This window comes from Macrobrachium nipponense, chromosome 45 (assembly GCF_015104395.2).
Source record: "Macrobrachium nipponense isolate FS-2020 chromosome 45, ASM1510439v2, whole genome shotgun sequence".
NCBI classification, from domain to species: Eukaryota; Metazoa; Arthropoda; class Malacostraca; order Decapoda; family Palaemonidae; genus Macrobrachium; species Macrobrachium nipponense.
The window spans coordinates 7161745-7188828 of NC_061105.1; the positions used below are offsets into that span (position 1 = coordinate 7161745).

Genomic DNA, 27084 nt, shown 5'->3' on the forward strand with positions numbered 1-27084 from the left:
TTTATAGTATTTATATATATAAAATAATATAATATATATATATATATCTATATATATATATAAATATATATATATTAGTTGAAGCAACAACTTCTTATCTGATATTACTTACGCAGCACATTTATACTACGCTCGATGAACACATAGATGGATATAACTAGAAAGCTAAATAACCCGTCAAAAGATATTAAACCACTTTAATTAATAACATAAAAGAAAAAACCAACAAAATAAGCAATTAATATAATTAATACTAATTTAAAGAGGCATATTTGTCGACAAGGTCAATTTATTTAGCGCCGTAGTCCTCACCTAAGACTTGTTTTCATTGAGCTCAGCTGATCTTCTTGAGTCTCGACCTTTGTACCTTTGAACGATCGTACGCTCTTCCATTATCCTCTATCACGCTGGAAACCGGCCTAAAAAGCTTCTTTTTATAATTGTGCAGCAATTCAAAGTGGAAAAGAATAAAGTCATTATTTAATTTCAAGTTTAAAAAGTGTTGTGAAGAAGCGACGTTGTCCTGGGATCTTGGTTTTGGGGCAGCAGCTCGGGGTCCGTCTGCGTCTAGTCTGGAATGTGGTGGTTCCAGAGATCCGCCACCTGCTTATTTTGAGGGATTCAGCCCATGTGTCTGCAGGATAGGCCTGTTTGGTAGACCTGCATTGCAAATATAAGCTCCATGGCTGCTCCTCCGAAGCCGTGGGAACGGGGGACGAACGTCATCCTTAACCAGAGGCAGTCTTCCTTTCATCCTGATCTTGGGTATACATACCTACTTTTAAGTAGCCTTTATTTAGGCTTGTCTGGCCAGGCCAGACTTTGTTCACGATCCTTATTTTAAGAGTTTTTAGAATATTTAGGCTAATTGCCTTTGTTTAAAAGCTAGGTAGGTAATCTAATGGTCATGGGATGCCCCCAGAGGATAACCCTTGTTTTGGTGTTGGGAAAGGGACGAAAATGTAAGAAATATGGATAGGCTATATATAAAAGTACCCTAACCTCCGTAGTCTAACCTTAGGACAGTGCGTTTTCCCTAACGTAGCGTAATTTGACCCTGAAAGTTGTGAGTTACCTAGGGTAAACAACCGCATGGACTGACCCAACACACAGACGGTCACGGGTGGCTACCCTCCGAAAAAGTACTTACAACGCGTCCTGATACCGGAGGTGTTCATCAGTCGCGACTTCTTGTTGGTGAGAGACGCAGCTAAAGACCTCTACTCTCCTTTCGAAGTAAGCATTTTCTCCAAAGTTAGAAATTAAGGCCAAATTTAAAGCTTTAAACAGAGGGTATTGAAAAGGGTGGCCAACGCAGTGCAAATTTCACCAAAACGCTTTCAAAATTTTTACTTACGCTTAAATAACTTGGAAGATTGACGCCATCTCGATGTTTGCGGAGTCGCTTGTGTCAACAAACTTCCCATTTCCTGTGATAAATCCGCACACCACTTTTACCCATAGACGCTGGGACACTTTCATCACAACAATTAGAACACGGTCCCTGGCCACAACGTTTTTAAGGAAACTACTGTTTTGGTAGAAGACGACGACGAAGCGTGCACTAGATAATTAGTTTAATAAATAGTAAAACATCAATATTTTACATATTTATGATGATTCATTTGAAAATATTTATTATTGAAAAAGTAACTCAATTCTGACTCAAATTTAAGTTGTATTATGACGTCACGACATTTTGACTTTCGTGCCTATTGTAAATGAATTGCTATACTCAACTTTCTTGCAGAACAGTTTACCAGTTATTCATGCAGATTGTTATCAGCTATTCATGTAATTGTTATAATCATAATATGCATATACAGTGGGGCCTCGCTTAGTCGTGGATCAGCAATCACGGGTTTTTCCTTGGACCACTTCTCAGTCTTTATCGCTGGTATGAATCCCAGCATCACAGGCTTGTCCATGGTAGGCTAAGCCTCATCTGGTTCCGATAACCAGCAAATGCATTAACAGAGTCACATTATGTTATTAACTGACAATAAAGGTAATAAAACCATTCTCACCTTATATATTATTGACATATCTTCATAATATATAGCCTATTCATGGAGTAATTCCACATCATTAACATCAACTTGTAGTTGAGTGGCCAGCAGAAATGTAAACATTGAGTTAAACTTCACGGCGACCTTTGTCATTTTTAACATTTTTACAAATGTTAATAGTAGTAGTGTTATTACAGTAGTAATAACATTTAAGAAAACATTAATTTTCAATTCGAACTTCATTATTGTTTTGGTATAACGTAATCAACTTCTCTGAACACTGCAGTCATACAAACAATAATTGTCATAGATCATCGTATTGTTGTTTGCGATCAGCGACGAAGTGTAAACGTAATAAAACCATTTTTTATATTATTGTCATATATTCATAATAAAACGCATATCTTATATATTATTGGCTTATCTTCATACTAAAAAGCCTCTTCAAGGAATAATTCACTTTACAAGTTTACAGTAAGCACTGATTACTTTATTTTGATGAGATTACATTAATATTACAGTATGATACTGTAAGCAGTACAGTAACTATTTTTTATCATAAATCTATATTCATTCACGAAAAAAATAAGTATGATCACTGTGACGTCACCAAACCTTGTCTCATTCGTACATACTATTTTTACATAATGTGATAGTGGTTACACCGTTCTACAAACTACATTGTATTTTACATAAGTATCCTCTAAACTCTATCATAAATCACTTTACTTACTTGTTTTTTGGAGCCCAAATACTATATCCTGGAAAATTAACAAAATCGCGAATTTTATCATAGAGCAAGATTCACTAATTACTGTGTTTTCTTATTCTTTTCATGACTAAATGCATTTTTAGGATAAACTCATTTACACATTTTCAAATACTATGAATGTAAATAGCAAAATCTCTCTCTCTCTCTCTCTCTCTCTCTCTCTCTCTCTCTCTCTCTCTCTCTCTCTCTCTCTCTCTCTCTCTCATCACTTACAGAAAAAACTATAATACTGATCTATTATTGTCATAATTAAAGAACAAGATGGTCCCAGACATTTGTAGGTACAAATGTGTTGCCATATTTTTATTCTTTGTGATTTACGAAACTGTGCTTCAATACAACTTTTATAGTTGACTCAATGATTATCACATATTATAACAGTATACAAGAGAATATCTTATCACTATCGAAGTTTCATTTCTTATCACCATAAAAATATTTAAAATACAAATTTCATTGTTATTCTTGAGCTAAGCTAGTCAAGTTACTCTCTTCCCAAGCTATTCAACAATTACTCTCCTCCTAAGCTGCTCTCTCTCTCTCTCTCTCTCTCTCTCTCTCTCTCTCTCTCTCTCTCTCTCTCTCTCTCTCTCTCTCTCTCTCTCAATGAAATATGAATTACTGTATCATAATATCATAAACTATTATGTACAAAGTTAATAATAATAATAATTCCATTAATAATTAGTTTCTTTTTAGCAACAATTGTTTTCCAAAATAATTCTTTCGGTAATAAATGTCCATCAGCTGATTCTAAACGTAAGCAAAAGACAAAAATAGATTTTTATTGCTGTATTTTGCTGTTTATACAATGAATATTATAGTGGGTGCTGTAATCAATACAGTAAATCATGTTTGTTCCGATGCGAGATACTTACCTCGAACCATTTCATAGGAGATTTCCCGGATGTCGATCCGGTCCGACCAGAAAATTCTGGTTATATGCCGCACCCAGGTCAGGCCTATGCCCCAGGGTCGAAGACCAAGCCATCCTAATGACCTATAGTCAGTCCTTCTCTGGTCGCAGGAGCGTGAATACGCCCCTGCTCGTCCGGTGTCCGGCCCTTATCCTTTTGTCCCGTGTGTGTGCTTTGTGTGCGTGTATCGTGTTTTTTTGTGCGATGTCGGCCTCGGAGCCTCAACGTCGTTGCCCCGGTCCTGAAGGACGGGGCTTGTTTTGGAAGGTCTTTTCTCAATCGCCCCCCTTCTGATTGATCCTCATTCTTTGGTTTGTTAATTCGTGTAAGGGTGGGGGGGTCGCTTTGCTCCTAAAGACAACACGTGCTTGGAGTGCATTTCTTTGGCCATCGTATCAGTGGGGATTTGGCTTTCCACTAAGAAGAAAAAAAAAGTTTTTTCTAAATCTTCTTCAGGCGCGAAGATTTCGCGGGGATCGAGGAGTGAGAGCAGCAGCAGAGACGGCGGCGCCCCTTCTCCTTCGGTATCGTCGGAGAGGAAGTCTCCGCCTTGCTACAGGTTCTTTCTCCTGCCCCTCCCAGCGAGGGGGCCTAGCGTGAGTCCGTTGCCGGGTCTCCCCCCAGGGGGCCGGGGGGGTCCCGATGAGTCGTTTCCCCAACTGGTGGTACCGGAGGCTTCCGCGGTGCTGAGGGAACCTGCTGGGGGGTCGCGGTTGCAGCTCCAGGGCTCCCCGTCCTGGTCCTCTCTCTTGGCATCGGTGCAGGGGGGGGGGACCCTCCCCTCCCTATCCCCTCTGCGGAGCTTCCCGCTTCGGCTCTCCCCGCTTCGTCTACGGCTCTCCCGCTTCCGTCTACGGCTCTCCCCGCTACAGCTCGCCTCGCTGCGGCCCCTCCCGCTCTCGAGCGGAGCTCGCCGCCGGACCCGGACCGGTTTACCCGGTCACGGATCCACCCAACCACCCGGCTCCAACCCTTTTCCCTTCTGCCGTTGGGATGTCTTTCCCCCTCGTACTCCGGGGAGATCCCCAGTGAAGGACGATGCATTCCCGTCCTGGGGCTTCCCGTCTAGGGGACAGGAGGAGCCGGGAATGGCCTTGAGGGCGGCCTTCAGGGGCGGTCCGATGTGATAGAGGTGTCCCCGACGCGGCCGAAAACGATCCTCGCGTCCCCCTACCCCCCGCGATGGGAGTCGCCGGAGGGAGAAGCAAGAGACGTCGGGATTCGTCAGGGGAGAGGAGTTCTTCAAGTTACTACTCAAGGGAGAGATCCTCCCGTAGGAGGAGACGCTCCTCCAAGAAGAGGCGCCGTCATGGGAGACGCAGGAGACGTAGTTACTCCTCGTCCTCGAGCGGCTCTTCCCGCTCTCATCATCGTAGCCGGGATCGTAATAGAGGGAGTGACAGGCGTCGGGACATCTCCCCCACCCCCCAGGGGCAGAGGCGTTCTCCTTCCCCGAGGGTGGCCCCCACCCCATTGGCCCCCAGGAAGGTCTCTCATGGGGGGTTTCCCAGCCGTCTCCCTCCCTACTCGTCCCTCGGTCCCGGTGGATCCTGCCTCGGTCTCGTCAGCCATAGGGTTGGCTTCCATGACCGAGCGGGCTCCCTTCTTCCGTGTTCCCACACGATTGTCGCCTTCGCGGATGGAGCCTAGAGACCGATACCTAAAACCTTAGGGGGTGCAGAGCCCCTCCACCGCTCAGGTATGAGTACCTCCTCGGGATGGGCCAGGCGTTCGGGGCATCCCCCCTCGCAGGACCGGTGTGCAACTGGGTTTAGGAGCCCCTCTCCGGGGAGCTTCTCCAGCTTCCCTCCAGCTAGGGTCTGGGCCTCTCCTCCGTCGCGGGACGCCGAGGAAGAGACCCTTATCCAGGAGGTACTCCAGAATGCCCTGGAGGAATTGGGTCCAGTGGATGAAGGTTCTGCTTTCAGGAGAGTCCTCTCTCTGATTAGTCCATGAACCGGTATAGAGGAGCCAGCCCCGACGGTAGAGGACAACAGATCCATGGCGGTGGACCTTTCTGTTCAGGGATCCAGAGGAACCCAAGCCCTCTCTCAGCCTCCCTAGGTCCACCAATACGGAGAAGGCCCTGACGGTGGTGGAAAAACTCATTGCAGGCTCCAGTACCTCCTTGCGTTGGCACTCCTCGGCAGACTAATCCCAGCGGTCTAAAGCCGAGTCAGAGTGAGGCTATATGGCCCGGGAGGTGCCCCTCTCCTCCCCAAATACCGTGGAAGGTAACTTGGCAGCCCTAGCGCCCGGACTCTCGGAAGGGAGGCTCACGTCGGGACTAGTCTCCTTCTCTCACCAGGAGGCTATGGCTATGGAAGTCACAGCGTGGACCTCGATTCATGTGGCTTCTTGGTTAGATCTGTGGTCCGGGGCGGTGGTAGCCAGTTTCCCCACCCTCCACGACTTGAGGGACGAGGCCTCTCTTGCCCAAGTTCAAAGAACTAATTCTGTCGGGGGGTAAGTCCTTGGGCTTCCTCACGACCCCAACTGGGTCTCGTCCTGGGCGAACTGGATCTTGAGGAGGAGGGACTCTGTTGCTGGCCAAACTCCCTAGGAGCATTCCTGAGAGGGAACTAAGGACCCTTCGAAACGCCCCAGTGGAAGGAGCTGCTCTTCTTTCCGGAGAAGCTAGTGGAGGAGTCTGTGGAACGGGGGAGGAATGGCCAGCCAAGGACCCAATCGTTTATAGGGCCCTCCCCTACGTCAGTCGGTGCCGAAAAGACCACCTAGAGAGCGACCGAAACCTCAGAATAGGACCCTCTCGGCTCCCCCCACGGAATCACCTCTGCGGAACTGGAGAGACCAGGGAACTCAGCCCTCCCCCAGGACCCTCCCTCCTTCCCAGGCACCCTTCAGGCCCATACACCCTACTTCTTCCAGGAGGGGTCGTAACAACCGCTTCCCTAGGAGGAAGTAGGAGTCGAGGCCCTCTACCGAGTCTTTTCGCCACCGTGGGGGGGATTTGCCTCTCGAGCTGTTGGCAGAACTGGGAGGATCTCGGAGCCGAGCCATGGGACAGTCAGGTCCTCAGGGCCGGTTACCGAATCCCCTTCCTAGACCAGAAGCCTCCCTTGACAGGGGAGCCGGCCAATCTGGCCTCTCAGCCCCGGAACCCTGTGCACAGGGAGGCCCTAAGGCTAGAAGTTCGGGCACTGCTGGAGAAGGGAGCCCTCCAGCAGGTGGTGGATCGCTCCCCCGGGTTCTTCAGTCGACTTTTCCTGGTGGAGAAGTCGTCAGGGGGGTGGCGACCGGTCATAGACCTTTCGGTCCTCAACTCATTCATCCTAAAGACGCCCTTCAAGATGGAAACACCACGCTCGGTGATGGCTTCCGTGAGGCAAGGGGATTTCATGATGTCCCTGGATCTCAAAGACGCCTACTTCCAGATCCCGGTACACCCGTCCTCCAGGAAATACCTTCGCATAAGTTGGGAGGACCGGACCTTCCAGTTCAAGTCACTCTGCTTCGGACTGGCAACGGCCCCGCAAGTGTTCACGAGGGGTGGTTTCTCCCTGGTGTCGTCTTGGGCCCACAAGAGGGGTATACGCCTTCTCAGGTACCTAGACGACTGGCTACTCCTTTCCATCCTCAAAGGAGCGCTTGATAGAACAGAGAGACGCCCTCCTGGCATTCTGCAAAACCCTGGGAATCATGGTGAACTGGGAGAAGTCCCTTCTAGCTCCCTCCACCAGGATGGTGTACCTGGGGATGGAATTGGATACGGAAGTGGGGCGAGCTTTCCCCTCGGGGACAGGCTGGCAAACCTCCGAAAAATTGCCTGCAACTTCCTAAGCCACCCCCCGAGACCGGCAAAGGAGTGGCAAAGGCTTTTAGGCCACCTGGTCTCCCTGGAAAAACTAGTCCCCCAGGGAAGGCTGAGATTAAGGCCACTACAATGGGACCTGAAAGTAGGGTGGTCCCAGAAGGAGGAAACACCTCAAAAAGCCGGTTTCCATCTCACTGGCAGCAAGGAAGGCCCTCGGTTGGTGGCTGAATCCTGCAAACTCTCGTCGGGGTGTGCCCCTCGGGTCAGTGCCCCCGGAGATGCTCCTGTTTACGGACGCGTCGAAGGTAGGCTGGGGGGCCCACTGAATTCCCTCTCAGTGCGGGGGATATGGTCGCAAGAGCAGAGCACCTTCCACATAAACAAACTGGAGCTCTTGGCAGTAAAGCATGCCCTGAAGCATTCAAGGAAGCAGTGGGGAGGACACTCGGTGTGTCTGATGTGCGACAATGCCACAGTGGTCGCCTACTTCAAGAAGCAAGGAGGGACCCTGAGATCAAGGGATCTCTGCGGATTGACGGAGGAGATCTTGAGCCAAACCGAAGCCCTTGGGACCTCCTTGACGGCAAGATTCATTCCCGGCAAGGAAAAACGTAGTCGCCGACGCCTCAGCAGATGGGGTCAGGTGGTGGGATCCGAATGGTCCCTACACCCCGAAGTAGCGAGGGAACTAATAGGGAAGTGGGGCTCCCCATCCCACCCTGGAGCCTGTTTGCTACGAGGCTAAACACCAAACTGCCGGTGTACGGCTCCCCGGTGCCGGACCCAGCCGCGTTTTGGGGGATGCGTTCCAGCACCCGTGGGACGGCCTGGACATGTACGCTTTGCCCTCCCTTTGCAGTCCTCAGGCAGGTCCTCAACCATCTAAGAAAGGCGAAAGGGGCGGCCCTGACGTTGGTGGCGCCTTGGTGGCCGGACAGGGAGTGGTTCCCGGACCTTCTAGAGTTTGCCTCCTTCATCCCTCCTTGGGAGCTGCCCCCCAGGCCAGACCTGTTAAGACAGCCCCCACTCGAGAGGTTCCACAGGAACATTCCAGCCCTCTCCCTTCACGGCTGGAGACTATCGAGCGGCTGTTAAATAGGAGAGGGTTTTCTGGGAGGGTGGCTTCTCACATGTCCAGTTACTTGAGGGAATCCTCCGCTAACATCTACCAGGCAAAGTGGAAGGTTTTTGGGGCCTGGTGTAGAAAGCGTAACCTGGAACCTCTCCGAGCGAAGATCCCAGACATCGCGGAATTCTTGACCTACCTGAGGTTGGACAAGGGCCTGTCAATTCCAGCAGTCAAAGGAGCCAGGTCCGCATTGAGCCAGGTCTTCTCCCTGAAAGGGCTGGATCTGGGGAACTCGAAGCCTCTGTCCTTGCTCATAAGGAGCTTTGAGCAGAAGTGCCCTCCCAGCGCTGGCTTGGTTCCCCGCTGGGATGTTGCAATAGTTTTAGATTCCCTGAGGAAGCCCCCGTTCGAGCCGCTCAAGGACATCCTGGATAGGGAGCTGACCTCAAGACAGTGTTTCTGCTAGCCCTGGCCTCCAGAAGAGGGTGGGGGAGCTCCACGGCCTCTCGTATGTAGTGACCCACACGATGGGGATGGAAGGAACTCTCATTCAGGTTTGTGTCCCTCCTTCGTGGCTAAGAATCAGAACCCTCGAGCTCGGATCTCAGGTTCGTGGAGTTTTCCATCCCTGCCCTCCCACCCCGAATCGGACCAGCCTAAGGATCTCCTCCTTTTGTCCGGTGAGGGCAGTTCGGAAGTACATGGAAAGAACAGCCCGGTTTCAGGCCGGAGGTAAAGAATCTCTTCGTCACCACGGGAAGGGTGAAGAAGGCAGCCTCGAAAAACACCATCTCCTTTTGGCTGAGAGAAACCATCCGGAGAGCCTACGAGAAGGGGGCCTTTCCCTCCAGAGGGAGCCAAGCCCCACCCCTGACATCAGGGGGAATTGGGGTGTCCTCCCTCTCATTCTCAAATGAACATGGCAGTGGACCAGGTCCTGAGGGCAGGAGTCTGGGGAATAGGCAGTCGACATTCACAGCCCACTATCTAAAGACTGCACGAGAAGGTCGCTCGACGCCTTTGAGATTGGCCCCGTGGTGGCAGGCCAGCAACAGGGCTAGGTCCCCTCTCCAATCTTCTTGGAGGTGGACGGGCCGGTGTGTATTGAGTGTATGTGAGTGTGTGTGGTTTTTCCTCCAAATCCCCCTAATCCCCCCTAATCCTTATTCTTGTTATCCTGGGCCTTTGGTTGGAGCGAGGAATCCAGGATACTCAGGTAAGATACGCAGGAGTGCGTATGGTTCTCAGTACAAACCACAGTTTGTTCATGAAACTTACCTGACAGATATAATATATAGCTGTATTTTCTGAAGTCCGACAGAATTTAAAAATTCGCGGCACACGCAGTGGGCGGCCAGGTGGTAGTACCCTTATTCCCGCCGTGGGAGGCGGATATCAGGAACTATTCCCATTTTCTATTCATATTTTTTCTGTCGCCGGTCGGTAAACAACTGTTTACAGACCTCCGCCTAGGATTTTGAAAACTTCATTAGCCGCTTAAGTATCCTAATTATTCTTTCGATTATCTGGATTTGTGGCTAGGCATACGCTATCGTTAATTTTTTCATTGCATTTGATGTCTGAAGCTAGTTAGCCTAGTTTCAGACTTTGTTGTCTGCATGGTAAGGTGAGGCTACCGGAACTTTCGGTAGACACTCACTTAGTAGATATGACGTTTACATGTTTTCTTTGCATAAGTTCAATGTAATTAGTGTAATGTGTGACTGATTACGGAAGAAGCAGGTTTCATGTACGCATTTTAGAGCGTGTTAGAATCAGGAGTTTTCCTCCACAGTAAACAGAAGTTAGAAATAATGAACCTTCTAACCTCCTGTAGTTTTTATTTTGCCTAACCCTGTGGTATGGCTTACGGGCCTAGAAGAAGTGTCTGCTAGAGGATTACATCAAGTAATCTTAGACTAAAGTGCTCGCTCTCCAATCAGTGTTGTGAAGTGTAGTGCCCCTTGTGTTGTGGAGGGGGCGTCAGATCGGCCCCATAATGCCTCTAGGCCTGGACCTCTGTCGGACTCCCAGGACTGCAGGGAGAGGGCATGTCGAAAGCCGCAAGAGGGTTACGGGGGCTCCCCACCGATCTGGCGTCCCTTCGGCAGAACCTGTTGACGCTTCCCAGGCTGCTAAAGATCGTGCACGTGCACGAATCTTGAAGGATTGCTTCTCGTCCTCCGAGGCGTCCTCCACCCCGCGCAAGGGTTGGAGCTCTCGGAAGGACTCGCGCCCACCCTCTAAGAAGCTTTTAGAGAAGAGGACGCTCACGTCCTCTCTCTCGTTAGGAGGGACGTCAGATCGGCCCCATAACGCCTCTAGGCCTATACCTCTGTCGGACTCCCAGGAAACCAGGGAGAGGGCATGTCAAAAGCCGAAGGAGGGTTACGGGTTTTTCATGCTGATCTGGCTTCCTTTCGGCAGGTCCTGATGTCGCTTCCCAGGCTGCGAAGATCGAGCACGTGCACGAATCTTGAAGGATTGCTTCTCGTCCTCCGAGGCGTCCTCCCCACACAGGGGTTGAGTTCTCGGAAGGACTCGTGCCCCCTAAAGAAGCTTTAGAGAAGAGGACGCTTCACGTCCTCTCTCTCGTTCACGAGAGATGAAAGAGTAAAGAGACCACATTTTTCCCCTTTTAGAAGAATGCACTGGCTCTTTTCCTAAGGGACATTTAAGGAGGCTCATTCATCTGCCAGAAGAGATTTGAGCCTCCTGCGAGTGAACGCTCATGTATACATCATTTATACATTATTAAGGAGGCTCATTCATCTTGCCAGAAGAGTGATTTGAGCCTCCTGTGAAGTGAGACGCTCATTTATACATCATTTATACATTATTAAGGAGGCTCATTCATCTTGCCAGAAGAGTGATTTGAGCCTCCTGCGAGTGAACGCTCATGAAGTTAGAGCTGTTTCAACCTCGCTAGCATTCCAAAAGAATTTGGTAATCAAGGACATTCTTGATTCCACCTTTTGGAGGAGCAACTCAGTATTCGTCTCCTCTCCTCATGGCGCTCCGTATACGTTATGTAACGTTCGCTTTACTTCGAAAAAGCAAGCTGATAAGTTTGACGGCCGGCAAGCTGCTTTGCACAGTCAAACAACTTATGTCTCTGGTCTGCATAAGAAGGGCAATTTAGACGTGAGGAAGCTTTTGGAGGTGCTCCGACGTCCTGTAAGTAGAGACATTCTCCAGGACGCTCGGCAAGCACCTTGCGGAAGAGACGAAAGCCATACGTCTTCCTTTAGTGTTCACACTCTTCAGGAGCAGCGTGCGGCTCTCCATGGAGACTCGCATGAGGACGTCCCTTAAAAATATTCAACGTCATACGCAAAACGCGGTTCGTCATAACATTGAGATGTTGGCAAGGTCGCTCGCCAGGACGCCTCTTGGCGGGCCTTGCATGCATCAAGGCGCTCAACGAGTTCCTCTCTGAAACGTCGTTCAGAAGACTTTGGTGTTCTCTGCTCAGACAAACGCTCGTAGCTAAGCACGTTTTTTGAGGACGCTCAGCATGACGCTTTTGAGGACGCTCGGCAGGACGCTTTTTGAGGACGCTCGGCAGGACGCTTTCCAGGACGCTAAAGCAGGACGCTTTTGAGGACGTCGGCAGGACGCTCAGCAGGACGCTTTTGAGGACGCTCAGCAGACGCTTTTGAGGACGATCAGCAGACGCTTTTGGGAGCGTCAGCAGGGGACGCTTTTGAGGACGCTCAGCGGACGCTTTTGAGGACGCTCAGCAGGACGCTTTTGAGGGACGCTCAGCAGGAGCTTTTGAGGACGCTCAGCAGGCGCTTATGAGGACGCTTTTGTGGACATTCGCCAGGACGCTTCGGTAGAAGCTCGGCAGGACGCTTTGCGAGAGAAAAGACTTGTTGAAGGCGTCTTATTTGCTGTTGAGGACATTTCTTTACAGAAATTTTTAAAAAGGATTCGGAGTTAGCGGGAAGACATACCCGAATTTTTTCTTCGATCCCTCTTTCCTCTTCAATCGATTTTCTTTTGAGAAATCGGGAAGATTATATACTCGGATTCCTGGGTGACTTTCGGTCATGTTAAAGGGTTTTCCCCTATTAGCAAAGTGCTAATAGTTTTGTCAAGTCAGGACGTTTTTCCCCATTGTCATTTAAGTGGGGGACCCTCATAAAAAATGGGGTAGTTCTCATTGTCATAGATTTTACCGTTTTTATCGTTTAAGCGGATAAACTCATTAACAAATTTCGGAGAGCTCTCATTCATTTTCAGAGGCTCATCCGGGGAGTAAGAAAAAGACTTGTAGACTAGATCCCAGAAGTCTTATGTCCAATATCATAAGATCATTGAACGGTCCTTTTCGATCCTCGGTTCTCTTGATGATCTCTATTCGAATATTACTCTCCCTTTTCTTGGCAAAGAGTCTTGGCAAAGAGTCAAGGAGTTCTTTTAAAAAAAGTCTCATTCATTAGAAACGTGGACAGTCGGTTTCCCTTTCTTTCTCTCTTCCTCGTCGAGGAAAGATGTAGTAGAGAATTTGATGTTCAAATTACTACAATACTTATGTAGTTTATCTTTGCGTCATTTTGCTAACGCATGGGTCAAGTCATTTACGCATATCGTATTTACCTCTGCGGATAGAAGCCGAAAGAACTGTTGTTCTAATGTATTTATTTGACACTCCCTTCAACCTTCCAAGAGTTTTCGGAGTAAGAACAACTCTTCAGGTATTGTTACGACAACACCAACTCAGCTTCTGTATTTAGCGAATTCTGTTTCGTTTAAATACGCCTGCTTGAGAGTTTCCTTTTGCTCGATAATATCATACCTATTCTTCGTAAAGGGAGTAGCTGGCAACTCAGGCAGTAGTATTATGTTCACCATTGAAGCTTTCCTTCGAGGAAGACTTCTCCTTCACTCTCTTTGATAGAGATCGAAGGTGGTCGATCTCCAATCCTTATTTTGTTTTCTTGAAGGAAAGAATTTAGGATGGAGATCGTTTGTTCAGAATCCTATACTATATACTATATTAACCTCAGCGACATGATTCTACTAAGCAGTTGAATTGTCCGAGGGGTAGGCGCATATCCTAGTTTTTCTACGGATTGCGACTTAGACGAGAAGTATTCTAATTGAACTGCAACTCGGGGTTGCCTGCAACCTCCCAGGAGTTTGTTTCAATTTTATATACTTATGGTTTTGTCACGACAACACCATTTCAACTTTTATATTACCGAAATTCGTTTCGCCTAAATATAATTGCTCGAGCATATCTTTTATGATCGGTGGTTCTAGCCGAACGCATTCCTTTGTGGAATATGGAATACCTGGCAACTCAGGATGACGAGTCAGCGGGAGCTCAGGCTCTGCTTCTGCGTATTGAACTGCCTGTGCCTGATAGCCGCTCAGTATCAGCTGGGCCTCCGAGATGCACGGTTGTTTATGTCTCTCTCTCTCTCCCCTGCTTTGATTGACTACCTGAACCGTATCTCTGCCCAACAATCTTGGACTTAGGTCTCTTGATAAAGGGGATTCTCGCAATTATGAAGGACCATCTACTGCTGTGACGATAGATTCCATCGCCTTCGATATTGCGAGAATTTTTCAACAGAGATATCTCTTAGACTTATTCATTTTACTGTTTACCGCACGGTAACAGAAGTCTGTACAAGTCTCCCGCTGCATCGCACTGATAATGCGAATGATTTTGCAGACATCTGAGTTTGTCTTTAAAATATCTCATATTCGTAGTTACAATTGTTCAATGTTCATCCCGAATTAACAGATATGTCATAAAGACACGCCTACTCTCCGACCTGACAGCTCTACTTCCAAATGTTCAGCCCATGAGAAGCAGTCCTTCAGGCGGCTTCCCCCTGTGTTTTCATTACTGAAGAACGCCCCGCTTTCATTGCAACTACGACTCTCACCGGACAGCAATGAAATAGCGGTTAGCGTTTTCAGTCATTTGTAAGCACATGTTCAGAATCTTGAGAATCCTTCTCTCGTTTCGTCCTGTGAAGACGTAGGTTGTATTCAATATCTACCTTCGTCTTCAACGGTACATAGCGATAAGATCTTCAAGAGATGGCAGTCTCTTGGCCCAAGGCAAAGCAGTGCTGCCTATTTTCAGTGTTCAATCGGAGGAGGCCGTTTCTGGAGTAAGTGAAGGGAAATGACTATTCCTCCAACTCGACCTCTGTGAATTTCCTTATGGTTCTATCTTTCCGTCTGAAGTATGAGATGAGCTAGAAGTCCTAACTATTGTAGAAATGCAAATATGTTGTTGACGGCATCTAGGCTCAGAGATTCGGTTCTGTCAAACAACAAAGCTTCACGATCTTTGAGGTCTGTGGAGATCTTGAAATTCTCTGGATCAAAGGTTCCGGCATGGAACTTAGACGTAGTCTGAGTTTCTGATGCCAATAGCATTTCGAACCTATCCTTTCTGCGAACTTAATACACGTGACCAGAAAGGCTAATATTCTAACCGCTCTAGCCACGGCAAAGGGGGTTAGTGATGGGGTAGCCATCTTCAGAGGTTTTGGCTTTAAGGACATAATGAGGTCTGTCCTCTAAGCCTTCCGTTCTTGATAAGAACGAAAACCTATCTAACCCTTGACCCGAAGGCTTGGAGACCAAGGGTATGGCACAAATTATTGGGCAAGGGCATTAGAGTCCTGTGCCCTGTAGGGTCTCTCAAGTTTTATCTTGATAAAACTATAGAAAGTCAGGTCAACGGACAATCTGCGGTGCTCCGTAAAAAAAAGACCACACTGGTTCATGTCCAAGAACACCCTGGCATTATAGCCAAGGAGTTCTTTTAAGAGGTCTCATCATTATGTTGGCATAAAGATTTGAGATTTTTTCTTAATATGAATGCTCAAGAAGTGAGGGCGCGGCCTCGGAAGCATTTCAACAGAACATGACACTCAGTAACATCCTGAGTGCCACGCTTTAGCGAAGCAACTCTGTGTTCGCTTCACACTCCCGACAATCTGCGTGTTCCGTAAAAGACCAGACTGGTTCATGTCCAAGAAAACCCTGGCATTATAGCCAAGGAGTTCTTTTAAGAGGTTCTCATTCATTATGTTTGTTCATAAAGATTTGAGATTTTTTCTTAATAATGAATGCTCAAGAGGTGAGGGCGCGGCCTCGGAAGCATTTCAACAGAGCATGACACTCAGTAACATCCTGAGTGCCACGCTTTAGCGAAGCAACTCTGTGTTCGCTTCACACTCCCGACGGGATGTGAAGACGACATTTGAGATCTGTAAGTAGCTAGGACCATACATTTCCGTAGATATATTATTGGGGGCAGGAAGCAACACGAATCCTATCCTATAGAAAAGGGATAGTGTGCTTTTAACTTTGAAGGGTTGGTCGCTTGAGGCGCGTTCCTTTTCTTTAGCCTAGAAGTTTATGGAACTAACTTTGATAGGTTAGGTCAGGTGGTGGTTTTAGCTTCGGTGCCCTCAGAAGTATGGTCATATGGTCTAGTCACATTGTGGTCACGCCCCTGTTGACAGATCATCTAGAGCGCACCAGCATTACAGGTCTCTACCTCGCTGGCAACTCTAGTAACGCAGAAGTAGACTTTGGTGACAGTAATCACGAAGTCGGCTATGCTAACAGGTGAGGAACCAAGATGTATATCATCTACTTAATTTAGTTTCCCAAAAAATCCTATTCTGTCTCTTCCCACCATCCGAAGGTGGGATTCAGCTATATATATATCTGTCAGGTAAGTTTCATGAACAAAATGTTATTGTTATAATACAATTAAGTTTGTTCATACTTACCTGGCAGATATATATAATTAAAGTGCCCACCCACCTCCCCTCAGGAGACAGTGGCACTGATAAAATATGAATAGAAAATGGGAATAGTTTTCCTGATATCCGCCTCCCACGGCGGGAATGGGTACTACCACCTGGCCGCCCACTGCGTGTGCCGCGAATTTTTAAATTCTGTCGGACTTTCAGAAAATACAGCTCTATATATATCTGCCAGGTAAGTATGAACAAACTTAATTGTATTATAACAATAACATTTTTACATGTCAAGGTTTGGTTATACCCGCACCAGGCTTGCCTTGCACCCCTCCTAACCAACCACCCACGATAACGGGCTGGGTTGAGTTCTAAGGGGAGCAGTCGCCCCTCCTCTGACCTATCACTTTGGGGGCCGTTCCCTCCCCATAACCTCGCCTCCTCCTAAGGGGTTAAGTCTCCTATGAAATGGTTCGAGGTAAGTATCTCGCATCGGAACAAATCACAAATTCTTGGTAATTTGTATTTTTCCTAGCGATACTACCTCGAACCATGAATTAGAATCCCGCCCTTTCCATTCCGCCCCGCGGGAAGCTTAGGGGAGACACCTCGGAGTGGAGTAAGAAGGACTGACTATAGGTCATTAGGATGGCTTGGTCTTCGACCCCTGGGCATAGGCCTGACCTGGGTGCGGCATATAACCAGAATTTTTCTGGTCGGACCCGGATCGACATCCGGGAATCTCCTATGAAATGGTTCGAGGTAAGTATCGCTAGGAAAAATACAAATTACCAAGAATTTCTTTTGTTTGCTGATCTGATGAAGGGGAAATTGAAGATAGGCAAGAATAACTTTGAAACTGTCTTGAATTTAGTTTAATGTGATAGTTGAAGATATATTTGGTGCTTGAACTAAAGTAGGCAGTTATAAACATTGAAATAGTGGTCTTGGGTGGGTTACTTATTAAAGTAGGCAGTTTAAAGCAATTTTTGAGGGGGGTACTAGGATAATACGGGTATTTACTTATCACTGGGGGTTCTGGGCCCTATCCCCCACGATTATCGAGGCCCTACTGTATATCTTTATTATTTACTTTTTGGATATATGAAGATGTTTTACTGCCGGATTACCACCGTAGTGTGACGGAATCGCTTCGCAAATGCTGTTGCTCCCTGGGCCTCTGTCTGTTTTCGTACCATAAAAAATTAATGGGGCCGAATTTGCAATGACCAAAAAGTTGTTAAAAGAGGAAAGTTAGCATTGAGGAGCATATGTTTTGATTGAGAAAAATACAAATTTATACAATAGCTGGCTTGTAAAAAATACTTGATTACAAAAAACTTGATTGACCACTAAGCAGCATACCTACTATGGGTTTCAGAGACAGTGCAAGCAGGTTTTTTGACAATATTTCTGTAACGAACACTCATATCAGAACGAGATTTTGCTATAGTGTATTACGCCCAGTGCCGTAATTTATGAGGGTATCGCGAATCACTTATCGTAAAGAATAACGACACTTGTCCTTGTACCAAGAGACAAAAACTCCATTATCCAGAAATGGATACAAACACGCGTAAAAAGCTCCACCTACCCTCTCCCCCCACCTTCACCGCCACCCCTGTCCTTCTTCCTTCCTTCACCATCCTTTCTCTCTCTCTGTTGCCAATTGGTATGTGTTCACCCTCCAAACTGAGTATAAGACTTACACAAAACGTGGAAATTGGTGAAATTAGCCTATGTATTGAGAGTATATATACATAAATATTAAAGCAATTTTATCATTATAGCATTACTATGACAACTAGAATTCATGGAAACAGTTTACGATAATGCATCGGCATATGTGTGAAGCTCCACTAATGTGGCAACAATGATTTTGCCATTCTTAGCATGCAAACATTAAAGGTTACATTTATTTCTGGCATACAGTTATTAAAAAAAATCAAAATACTAATATAGACTTAAATCAATCAAAACTGCTAGCAAAAAAAAAAAAATTATATATATAATCCACTAATCGTCATCTGCTCCGCGATGGTTTTCGGCAGCCAGGTGTACGACAAGGTTAGAAACATTGGATTGTATCTACTTTAGAAATATATGTAATTTTTCGGGGTAATTTGGTTGCAAAAAAGGGATATAGACATGAATTAATTAAACATTTTGAAATAACAAAGTAAAGTTAAACTAAATAATGAGTAAAATAAACCATTAAGGGAATAAAGCTTTGCATATCATAAACCGTGTCGTCGTCTGCAGCTCGTAACTGTGTTTGTGGAGTGAGCATTTAGGAACCAGGAACAGCAACGTGGTTCAAGTGCAATGTGGAGTGAATAAGACCAAAATGTGTATAATAACAATCAAATAAGCACTGTGAAGTTTCAGTTGTGATGGCAGTAAGGATAAAACCACCGATTACAAGGTAAAAATGAATTCAGTTCAAACCATGACCCCAGGAATAACAAGTTTCATACTTTCACTAATATAGGCAACAAAATGTTGTTTTATTGTGCTGGTTACAACTGCAGTCTTGAGTCAGATCAATAAACGTTACATATATACGCTAACATTGTTCAGATGAGTGCTGGGAAGGCTGGGAAAGATGGTGGACAGTCCGTGATTAGACCGGCCAGCCACACGATAGCTGCCATATTGGATTTCAAAACTGCCCTGAAAACATATTTTACGAAGAGCGTCACATGCTTATTTTAGTTCGTATGGGGCTTTTATATATCACATTATGTTGACGAAACTTCAATCTTTTGAATGGTATGCTTAGAGTTGTAATTATATTCTTGTTTCACCAATTAAATATAGAGTGAATAAGACCTGGCCGGCGTGATGATGGTGGATCGTCCGTGATTGTTTACCCTTTAGCCTAACTTTGGTTCCCACCTCTACACTAACCCCATTAGCCCAAGGTAGCTAGGGTAAACGACCAAATGGCTCAAAATTACCAATTTTTGTCTATACAGGCAGTCCCCGGGTTACGACGGGGGTTCCGTTCTTGAGACGCGTCGTAAGCCGAAAATCGTCGTAAGCCGGAACGACGCTTGGAAATATGTCTTAAACTAATAAAAAGTTATAAAAACCTTACTTGTAATCCTTTGGTTACACTACATGTTGTTTCCTGTAGTTTTATGTACAACCTGGAGTTATTTTCATAAAAGAATGCTGGTTCTTGAAGGTAAAAACTATTGTAATCCTCTGGTGACACTACATTCTTGAAGTTTTATGTACAACCTGGAGTGATTTTGCAAAATCTTGAGGGCTACAAGAACAGCTGATTACTATTTACGTATCATATAGACTAATTAAAGTAAATGTATCTTTAAATAGGCTTATATATTAGTATCAACAAAACATTTCCTGCCATGAGTCAGAGGCCGTTTAATGAAAACGAACACTTCTCTGTCCTATCTGTTCAGAAAATAACGGTTACGTCAATCCCGAGACCATTGTTGCCAAAGCGTCTCTCTCTCTCTCTCTCTCTCTCTCTCTCTCTCTCTCTCTCTCTCTCTCCTCTCTCTCTGATCAAATTACATTGGAAACTTGACATACGATTGCCCTATACGAATGTTTTGAGATATAACAGAAAATTTGCGAAAATACAAGCTTTGATATACAACGAAATATTTGAGATACGATTTTGCGATGAGTGTTAGTTGTATAGGCGACCGATAAATGGCGTTCAGTCTGTGTTTTTTGTTGGTGCTGCATGTTAACACGTCGTTGTTTAGTTCGTTGTATTTGCGCCTATTTTTCGTGTTATTTTGTCTATTTTATTATTAACCATGGGTCTCAAAGCTAAAGACAAAGCAGGTGATAAGAAAAAACCCAAGAAAATGATTTCGATGGAAGCAAAACATGAAATTATAGCAAATTTGGCAAACGAGTATGGTCGAAATCCTTCTACAATATCCACGATCATCAAGCAGAAGGAAGCTATAAAAACCCCCGAGACCATTGTTGCCAAAGCGTCTCTCTCTCTCTCTCTCTCTCTCTCTCTCTCTCTCTATCTCTCTCTCTCTCTCTCCTCTCTCTCTCTCTCTCTCTGATCTAATTACGTACTGGATAATGTCTCTCTTTGGATACTTCGATTTTGCCAAATATTGAGGGCTACAAGAACAGTTGATTACTATTTACGTATCATATAGACTAATTAAAGTAAACGTATCTTTAAATAGGCTTATATTATTAGTATCAACAAAACATTTACTGGCATGAGTCAGAGGCCGTTTAACGAAACGAACACTTCTCTGTCCTTAACTCGGAGCGTCGGAAGGACGCCTCTCTCTCCTCGCTCTCTCTCTTCTCTCTTAATCAATCGCACTCCTCTCTCTCTCTCTCTCTCATCGTCTCTCTCTCCTCTCTCTTCCTCTCTCTCTCTCTCTCTGATCAAATTACTGGATAATGTCTCTCTTTGGATACTTGGAATTTGCGTTGTAATCTAACCAGAAACTTCGTTTTGTTATTATTACTGGAAACAAGCAATGATTTTTTCATTATTTGCGCTTTTGGACTGTTATATGTAAACTAGTATGTATTCATTCGCTCGGAAACTAGTTCCACATATGAGGCGTCACTAAAAAACATAGAAAAATACAACATAAAAAGTGTCGAAAATCATCATAATCTCAAAATTTTTGTTGTAATCTAACCAGAAACTTATTTTTATTAATACACTGTGCTAAACTATAAAGGATTTTTATCATAGTATGCGTTTTTTAAAAGCGTCGTTAACTCGGAGCGTCGGAAGCGTCAGCGTAACCTCGGAACAAGCGTCGTAACCCAGGACGGATTTTTCCATTGAATATTTAAGAAAAAGCGTCGTAACCTCGGAACGTCGTAAGCCGGAACCGTCGTAACCCGGGGACCGCCTGTATTTAATCGGTGATACAGCAATACAATTACATCTTTAAGCATAGTACCATTAAAAAAATTTAAGTTTCAATCTTTTGAATGGTTTGCTTAGAGATATGTGCTAGGTAGCTAATTGTATTGTTTCACCAATTAAATACCAAATGAAAAGAAAAAAGGGTCATTTCGAGTGAAATGGTGGCCATTTGGTCATTTACCCTAACCTTTGTTTTGGTGTTGGGGAAGGAACAAAAATGTGAAAAATACTACTATTAGGCTATCTAGTACATCTAAAGTACCCGTAGTCTAATCTTAGGACAATGCGTTTTACTTAACATAGCCTAATTTGACCTTGAAGGGATGAGGTAGCCTAACTTTGGTTCCCACCTCTACACTAACCCCAATAGCCCAGGGTAGCGATGGGTTTTATATTGGGTTAACCTAATGTTGTACATCTCAAATGAAAATCTGATTTGGGGGTGAATGTAGAACAACGGGACAGGTTCCGGAGATGTAAACAAACCTAACCTTTCCTAGAATGCCAGGTCCTGACCTAGCCTGGGGCTGTGGACCCCCATCAAGTAACGCCAAACATCAAAGACAATGGTCTTAGCTTCCGTTCGAGGGTAGTCCTGTCGTTCTGCAAGCTACCCCAGATTTGTGTTAACTTCGAGATAAATTTCACCAGTTTTAGAATGTAACTTGCATTGAACACTGACATGGCACTAGGCTACTAATAGATTGGCAATGCCATGTCTTAGCTTTGAGATGCAGGAATAGTAATTTTACACTATTAAATAAATTTTAGAACAACTTCAGCAGAAAAACTTTGGCAATATTGCTCTTAAGACTTTGGTTTTGCATACTACGTATTAAGGATAATTGAGAGTAATCTTTAAAAACGTTCTCTTATTTTCTTATGAACAAATTAATGTAGGTTAGCTTATATTTTTTTGTTTAAATATCCATGTTATGCTAAAATCTTGTTATTTTTTTCATTTTCAGGTTTTCTTCTCAAAACACTGGTGGTGGGGGAACTGCTCAGTATGATAGTCGTCCACCGCTACCACCGAGACCAACTACATACAGTAGTAATAGTACTTTGTCAAGGCCATATTACAGTAACTACAACTCCTATTCTCCATTTAGCAGCTATGGAGGATCCATGTTCGGGGGATATGGAAGTTACGGTGGCTATGGTCAATATGGGTCAATGGGAAGTAGTTTACCAGATGAAAACAGGTAAGCTGTGATAATTTTGATTATGCTGAAACTATATAATACAGATTTTGCTTTGAATTTGAAGTTTGAACATGGTCAACATTCCCTGTACCCATACTAGTCACTATAATATCACCAAGGAAAACTACCATATGGTGTAGAAATGAATGCCTCTTCATTCAGGTTCAGAGGACAAGGCTTCCATTCATTTAGTCTGAATGAGGATTGAAGTTAGTCGTCAGATTCATTACATGGAATTTACTAAACAGTTCAAATGCATGCATGTCATGTACTTGTAGTTCAGGTGCCAAATATCAACAAGGAGTAATAGCGACAGCTGAAGAGCTTTGTGGTGTTGGGCCCAAGTAACCATTGGATTGGCCTTTGACACTAGTAAAAGTAGTAGTTTTTAAATCATGTGAACAAGTTTAAAAAAAAATGTTTTATATTTCTGTTCTAGTGGTAGATGCACATCTCTGACCATAGAGAAAACCATGATGGCTTATGCCAGTTGAGACAGGGTTTCTGCTTCTTTCATCTTGGCTTACTGCTTTTGCCCAAGAATCATGGCATTAGCTGCTTTATTAATGTTGTCGATACAGAACAGATGTTTTTTTATATTGATGTTTGCGAGTTCTATTTGAAATTTAGCTGTGGAGCAAAATTGAATGTAAATGACTGCCCCATACAGATGATAACCAAAGAACTCTGTCATAGGTGTATATGAAGAGGTAGGTTGTAATAATTATTTGATCATTTTTTCAGATTTATCCAGGTTGCAGAGGACAGCTCTCGTCAAGCATTCCAAAGTATAGAGAGCATTGTCCATGCTTTTGGTTCTGTGAGCATGATGTTAGAATCTACTTACCATGCTGTGTATAGGTACAGTATCTGCAATTCTGTGAATTCATACAATGACAATGAAAAATTGGGTATCCTTTGTTTTGTCTTGAAGTAAAGATGTTATAAAAATGCTGTAGGTTGAGTTCATGATTCTGTCTCCTCCAAAACAGCTCGTTTCGTGCAGTATTGGGAGTTGCAGAGCACTTTTCCAGAATGAAGTCACATTTTGCTCAAATATTTTCTGCGCTTGCTGTTGTGAGGACTTTAAAGTGGATTATGAAAAAACTTCTCTATATTATTGGTAAGAACTTTTATTTATATCCTTGTATTCTCTTGTGATATTTATCTTCGTGCTTTTTTGTCATAGGTTTATTAAAGATCGCTGGTGATATGGCTCTTGAGTTTAGGTTTTGCTTTGTGTTGGTAAGAGGGCTCAAGGTTGAGTTTTAATTGGTAATGCTGTACTGTAGTGAACTGACTCTTTCAAATTATGGCTTAGATTAATGAACATTACCAAAAAAGTCAGGCTGATAAACTGATAATTATAATAGTATAATGTTCCACATCTTTCAGGAGGAAGAGTAATTTCCTAACTAGTTTAGCATAGCTTTTTTTTTCTTTTCTGAATTTGGTTGAAGAAATAAGTTTGATTCCTTTTCTTTCAGTATTTTGAAAGTAACAGCTTGTAAGAACATAATCACCAGGAGTTTGGAAGTGTGTGTTCTTTTGTAATTGTAATAAACCTTAAGTACAGTTGGGAATTAACAGTAGTGACTGTAGTACCTATGAATTCATCCTTTGTAGTTGTATATTTGTAATGTTTGATAATTCAAACAGGTTTAAGGTCCCAAGACCCGAGCTTAGAAGCAGCATGGCGCAGTACAGCCACTACTGCAGCAACATCTCTAACCGAAGCGGACCTGAAACAGTCGAGGTCTTCGTGGCCCATTGTTATGTTTTTAGCTGTGGTTTTCGGTGGTCCATACCTCATCTGGCACCTGTTGTCATCTTTAGTACCCTCTGGTGCTTCTCAAGGGTCTCAGAAGTGGCATAAAGGCTACAGTGATCACTATGCAGCTGTATCTTTATACAGTTTCCAGGTAAAAATTCTACATTTGTTCAGAAGGTTTTTAGTTGCAATGTCTAACCTTTAATTGTATTTTTAAGTAAATTGAGCTGACTATGGCACATACCCTGTCACAAACCTTTGATTTATGAATGGTTATTTTACTTCTGCAAGCTGTGATAGATTTGGGTAAATGCTGTGGTAATTATTTGATGCTGTTATTGGTAGGCACCCTATTAGTGCCAAAGGTTCTTTATAGTGTCCCTTTGGCCTTGACTGCTATACCTTTGTCCTCTTTGTAGGTGTCCAATTGTAACACTGTTCTTTCTCCAGTTTTCACCCATTAAGAAGTCATATAATCAGCCATTTATGTATTATTTGACTTTGTCTGCTCAAACTGCTTGTTAATACTAAAGTAAATCCTCCAGTCATCAGATGCCTCAGGTGTTTGACTTTCTATTACAGTAACAAAATCTTGTAACAACCAATGATGCTTGTAGATCCTATACTTGAACATGTTTCATGGTTAAGGAATTCTGTATATTTATTAGTCTAAGCTAAGCTTGGTTTTACACTCAATTCAGTCTTAGCTAAAATGGTTAAAATTTAGGTCTGGTTTGCTTTTTACAGGCTGCAAGTAAAAAGGAACTTTCTATCCAAACTGGACAGAACCTGTTTCTAGCTCCCAAAGATCTTCAGCCCCAAGTGCGAGGATGGCTTCTTGCATCTAATGGAAAAGAAATGGGCTTAGTACCTGCCAACTACCTCAAAATTTTAGGCCTTAGAAAAGGTTCATCACATCAAGGTACAGGTATGTCCCATTATTTTATGAGTAGATTGGTCTGTTTTGGTATGAACTGGGGTAAAATCAGATGGAGTATAAAAGGAAAAGTAGTAAACTTAAAATAAGTAATTAGGTTGGAGAACAGTTCCTTAATATATCCATGAAGAGAATGTTAAGTCTTTTACACAAAAAAAGGGCTAAGGATGGATTATTATTATTTAATGGCTTGCCCATTTTATGCATGTGTTACACATGATGGTACAGGTGATATTAACATAACTTCATATACTGTACTGTATTACTACTTCATATCTTTATTTTTAGCAAATGCACCAAGTATGACTGGGTCAAGAGTTGCTCCTGGAATTCCAAGTATGCCGGTGTTGAAGCAAAGCAAACAGCAGTTGCCATCACTCAGTGTTGCAGAGAACTCAGATCCTGCTTTAATGAACCAGAGTCCTTCTGGGGGCCCTGCACCAAATAGTAGAAGATCAGAAATTAGGAAAAAGAGTTTACTAGATATAGGTATACCTGAGCAACACTTACCTTTGCTTCAAAAAATGGGCTCACCGGAAACCCCACAGAACATGGGTGGACCTGGGAGGTCAACCGTTTCAGGGCAACAAGTGGAGGGATCAGGTGCTTTGCCAAACTTTGTCACTGGAAAACCAGATGTTTCGGGAGAGAGGGGTCAGGAAGAGACTGTGGAAAGTAGGTCGACTCCTGTTATGGGTGAAGAAATTAAGGGAAAAGACATTTTACTAGACATTGAAGCTGCGGAACTAGACAAGAGAAGTGACGCCTCGGCAAACAGAGGAATGCCAAATGGTTCATTTTCAACAAAAAGTCAGTTGGTGCATGCAAGTGATACAATGGAACAAGACATAAGTGTTCTAGTTGGAGTGGAAGAAACAGGGGAGTGTATAAGCACTGATAAGGCTGGAGGAAATGATGAAAGTTTGGATGAAAAAGGTGAGAATAGTGGAAATGAATAAATGTGGTGAATTTTTTTTTTAACATTTACGTGTATGTATATTTTATGAAACTAGTCATACATATCTGTTTTGAGCAGTATAATAAACCAAGGTGTGTTTTTCTATTGGATTTTATCTTAGGAGTTGGAATGTGAACAACTCCATTGTTCAACTGGTTTTCTGCCATAACCTTGCACCAAGTTTGAAAACAGACAGCTTGAAAATACGTGTCTTTTAGACTGTGGAATTGCTAACTGTAACCAGTCTAGTTTCCATGTGGCAGGAAAAGTAACCAGTAGAGCTTTTTCCTCACTGTATTTTGTTGAATTGTTTATATGGTTACCAGGATTTTTAACATTCTAAGCAAATATGACTTTTTGTTAGATTAAAATTTCAAGTGCTCTATACTTACATATACTCAATTTTAAAGTGCTCTTAAGTACACTATACAGGCTGAGAATTTTGTGTTCAGGATTTAAGAGGGAATATTTTTTGTTCAGTGAATGAGTCATTCAGGAAATCTAGTACTAGTACCTATTCAGGAGATTGTATTTTATGAGAATTCAGCTAAAAAAACCAATCTAGAAAGTGTGAAATACTCTAGTACTGTGTACATAGTATTGTGATGTTTCTTCATTGTAGGGCATTACTGCTATAGTTTATGTGTAATCTTTACACTTCATGGAAGAACAAGTATTACCTATCTGCGATTTTGCTTTTCAGAATTTTGAAAGGTTCCTAATTTAGAATTGCATTGCACTTTAAAATGGTTTATGCCCACCATTATTATTCCATATATTTATAACTGCCTTTACATACTGTGAAGAATTGAGATAAATGAGTTCCTTCCTAAAAAGATGCAGTTTTTATAGATTCATTCCAAAATAATTAGTGACTAAGTTTTGTGCTATTGTAAAGAGGGATTTTGGACATCATTTGTGAATATTGTGACCTAATAAAACCCCATTTTGCAATTATTGTCTGATTAGGGTACAAACATTCTTTCCTACATTGTTTTCACCAAAATAAGTGTTATACAAAAT

General features: G+C 43.9%; 1 protein-coding gene across 2 annotated transcripts; it reads left to right on the plus strand.

Moving 5' to 3' along the window:
• Positions 1-307: 307 nt before the first annotated feature.
• On the plus strand, positions 308-27015 carry LOC135214342 (peroxisomal membrane protein PEX13-like). 2 transcript variants are annotated; one of them, XM_064248554.1, is made up of 7 exons: positions 308-765; positions 22159-22395; positions 23140-23256; positions 23388-23518; positions 24055-24317; positions 24914-25094; positions 25392-27015. In XM_064248554.1, exons 1-7 carry the CDS (start codon positions 683-685, stop codon positions 26060-26062), a joined length of 1683 nt encoding a protein of 560 aa, XP_064104624.1. In that variant the 5' UTR covers positions 308-682; the 3' UTR covers positions 26063-27015. The 2 variants fall into 2 exon arrangements, with proteins under 2 accessions (XP_064104624.1, XP_064104625.1); XM_064248555.1 differs by having other exon boundaries at positions 24914-25088.
• The last annotated feature ends 69 nt before the right edge of the window (positions 27016-27084 follow it).